The sequence below is a fragment of the Habropoda laboriosa genome, unplaced genomic scaffold (assembly GCF_001263275.1).
Source record: "Habropoda laboriosa isolate 0110345459 unplaced genomic scaffold, ASM126327v1 scaffold28, whole genome shotgun sequence".
In the NCBI taxonomy this organism is placed as follows: Eukaryota; Metazoa; Arthropoda; class Insecta; order Hymenoptera; family Apidae; genus Habropoda; species Habropoda laboriosa.
The window spans coordinates 3,057,539-3,061,161 of record NW_017100174.1 but is presented as its reverse complement, the minus strand read 5'-3'; the positions used below and the strand labels follow the sequence as shown (position 1 = coordinate 3,061,161).

General features: G+C 40.7%; 1 protein-coding gene across 1 annotated transcript in view; it reads left to right on the top strand.

The window, feature by feature from the left end:
* Window positions 1-3,623, top strand: part of LOC108578720 (transmembrane and TPR repeat-containing protein 1-like) — a 175,595-nt gene that overhangs the window by 171,362 nt on the left and 610 nt on the right. Inside the window, exon 14 of the mRNA XM_017942098.1 lies at window positions 1,438-1,567. Coding sequence (XP_017797587.1) covers window positions 1,438-1,567 — 130 coding nt within the window. The remainder of the gene's footprint in view (window positions 1-1,437; window positions 1,568-3,623) is intronic.

The following is a 3,623-nucleotide window of genomic DNA, read 5'->3' as shown; positions in this document are numbered from 1 at the left end:
TTTTTTTTTTGAATTATATGCAAAATTCATTTTCACCCCGCAGATTTGCAAAGCTTTCATGCCCAATTACCAGAAACAAATTAACATCAATCTGTTATACGTTTATACATTTAATAGCTTTGCATATATTCTTTAAAAAAATGTAATACACGAAATATGCGAAATGAATAGAAAATGGTTGCAACCCCCTGAAACAAATTTCCATTCGGGTCTCCCTATTACCAGTTTCCTATAAAAATATCAATTTGCACGAACGTCCACATTCTCCAAACGGCGCATAAATTTGTAGCAATTTGAGCGTATTCAAAAAGCGACTTTGAAACAACGTACGTGAAAATTCATAGTTCCTCGAAACAATATCGTAAATCGCGCTACGCGAGAGTTTCTAAAAATATTTCCACAAAGCGGCACGTAACTCCACGAAGATGCCCGGTGAACGCAGCAGGATCTGGAGTTTAAATAGTCTTCATTTCCTGGTCGACGGTTGAAGAACGGTTCCGTTCTTGGCGAGAAAATATCAAGCGTTCCCGGGTTAATGTTGCGAACGAAGTATGTGACACGATAAAGGATCGCGCGCGCGTATCCTCCGTGGAACTCGACTATTGACTCCTGATATTCACCCTCTTTTCCGCCTCGTAAACACGCCGCTCGGCCGCGAAAAAAGAGCCCCGGAGGATGAACTGCGCGCGCGGAAGTGACGCGTGAAAAGGGTGTGTCATTTACGAATTTATTTTATCGAGAGGGTGTGAACGGTTTCTCTCCAGAGCCAGAACCTCTATCACCGTGAATGCTAGCATGACTTGCGACCGTTTGCCAATTTATTTCGCGCCTACCTCCGACGCGCGTGTCCCCTTTCTTATTATCAGCCGCGGCCTTCGCCGCGAGATTTTCCTTGAGCTTCAGGCGAAACTGGAACGTTGGTTCTTCTCGAAAAAAATGAAGTATTCCAGGAGGAAATCGGATTTTGTCTTATCTTTTTGAGATCCTTTAAGATATCTCCTCTGTTTGCGCGTCACAGCGGTCACGGCTAATTTTTGCAACGATCAAATAACTCTAAGGGAAGATCTCGAAGTGATAATCGTCGATGCTGATGAAACATTGGTATGTATAGTACTGAAAAAAATATTTGACAGGATATTTGAAGGAGTGAAAATCACTCTGGAACATATTTGTTCAAAGTTATTCAGTATTTTCAACTTTTCAAATTCGTCGTCGATGTTGTTCTATATGTATGTGTTCTAGTTCGTAGTTATTTTGCACTATTTTACGCGCGCACCGGTAACACGCGATGATTACTGGACCCCGAATTCTGCGGAATATTCCGTGACCCCGCAGATAATACGCCGGAATGAATGTTTATTCGTGCGTGAAGGGATCATTTTAAATTTGATGGTATTTGTAGCAGGTTGAAATATGCTTTGCATATTTACGTTTCAGATGGCACCTGATGTTACGAGCGAAACGGGGCGGCCTCATATATCGTGGCGATCTTTACATACGCGCGTGGCAGTTGCAAAGTGAATCTCGCCGTCGAGCACATCAGCACCAAGGGAATATCTGCTTATCGGTAAGTAACTTTCGTATTTTTCATGTAACAGTGACAATACCGCGGTAAAATAGAAAAATCCTACCTATCTTGACACTTTAAACGCCGGACCCGCTTTAAGGGGGTATTCTAGTGCGACAGCCGTTCTTTTAGGCCTTCTTTGCTAATTTATTATAGAAGTTCAGTAACAGTTACTAACACGAGCTTCATTCCTATGTATTCACCTCTCCTTGAAGAGTGATTACAAATTTTTTTGTTGAAAAATAATTAAACATGGCTAGTATGGAACACGTCAAACAGGGGTATGAACAAAAAAAGTACGTTGCTGGTTGCCATGATTCAGCGATTAAGCGCCGGGCTCGCCTAAATACGTTTTTGCATGTTCCTGCAAAAAAAGATATATCTCTTGAACAGCAAGTGGCTGAATATTTATAACGTTAAAAATCGTCGCGGTGCCTGTAATAAGCACTATGTGAAATTTTCTGTTCTACAAGAGTAAAAGTAAACTCGTAGACATTGCGCCGCTCTAAGTAAAGTTTCCAACAAAATAGCTTCAAGTGTTAATAGTCTCAAAAAATAGTCTCAAGAAAAAGAAATTCGCAGCTCATTATGCGTATAATTTGGGTAAGATTTACGTAACCGTTTCACCGTACCGCGAAAATAATTAATCATCCTCGAGGACTCGCGTAGTTAAACTCCGAAAACCGAGATCGCGAAACTTCAGATAATAAAATTTATTAGCTTCCTCTCGAACGGGAAACTACTTCCACAAGAAGAACGACACGATCGGAAACGGCTACACAATATTAATACTTCTATTAAGTTTCCAGACCGCTCGACGTTGATCCTGCTTTATGACCCTTTCGCTTTGATCCGCGCGTTTTAATATTTCCGCCTGGTTCTTTAGCCCGCGTTCACTTCATTTCACGTCCGAGCGTAAGTCCCTTCTCTGTCGCGGGGGAAACGCAGCGATAAAAGTAATTGAACAAATTAGTCGAAGGAGAGATAGAAAGAGAGAGAGAGCCGGATACCGCGAACCGGTCTTGCACTTTCGTTCTGGTCGCCTCTTAAACTCTTTCGTAGATTAATTGAGATTCTTCGGTCACGTCGTATCGCCATAATTCTAATTAAATAGATTCGGCTCCGCTCGGTCTCCTTCCTCTTCCCTTTTCCTTCCTCCATTCCCCCTAGCCAACCCTATACAGCACCCCACTAGTCGGAACAGTTCGTTCCAGTCGTTAAAGATTTAACTCGTAGAAACTTGGCCACTTTGAGTCATTGCGCTCTCTTTCTGTGCTTTCTTGTTTCTCCGCGAGAAGTGTTTTCTATCGATTTTTGCAACTATGCTGGTTACTTGGAATTGGGAATTTTCGTGAAATGTTCGAGGCACGAATGGTTAGTAGATGTTGTATAAATACTCATTGTGTGACACAATTTTCGTGCAATGAAATTCGTTCTACAAATGCTGGTTACTTGGAATTGGGAATTTTCGTGAAATGTTCGAGGCACGAATGGTTAGTAGATGTATAAATACTCATTGTGTGACACAATTTTCGTGCAATGAAATTCGTTCTACATAGCTGTACGTTGTGGTTCATAAATGTTTGGATACTCGTGTTGACTGATGACGATACGATGTGGTTATCGTTATTGCGACTGTTTTGAAGGAGAGTATGTTTGTTTAAAATCATTTTGTATTAACAAAATTTCATTAGTTTTATTTACATTTTAAAAAGAAGCGAAGGAGAACGTACAAAGTGTCATCTGAAAATATCCAACTGATTTTCGGACGACCTTAGTGCCTCCAGTAATTGTAAATGAATTTACACCTTCACAAAAACATTTTCCAACTTTGATCTCGCAAAAATAACAACTTTTCATATTTATCATATCTGCACTTCCCTTCACAATGTCATCTTTGTGGAGTCAATAATAGCAACCATCTCCAACAAACACAATTCTCAATCTCTCAATCAGCTCTCCCTCTTCAGCCAAAAAACAAATTCCCTATCTACTTAAGCACACTTCGAAAAAGCAGAAAAGTGTTCCCCTCGCCTCCCTTAATTTCCAAAAAACC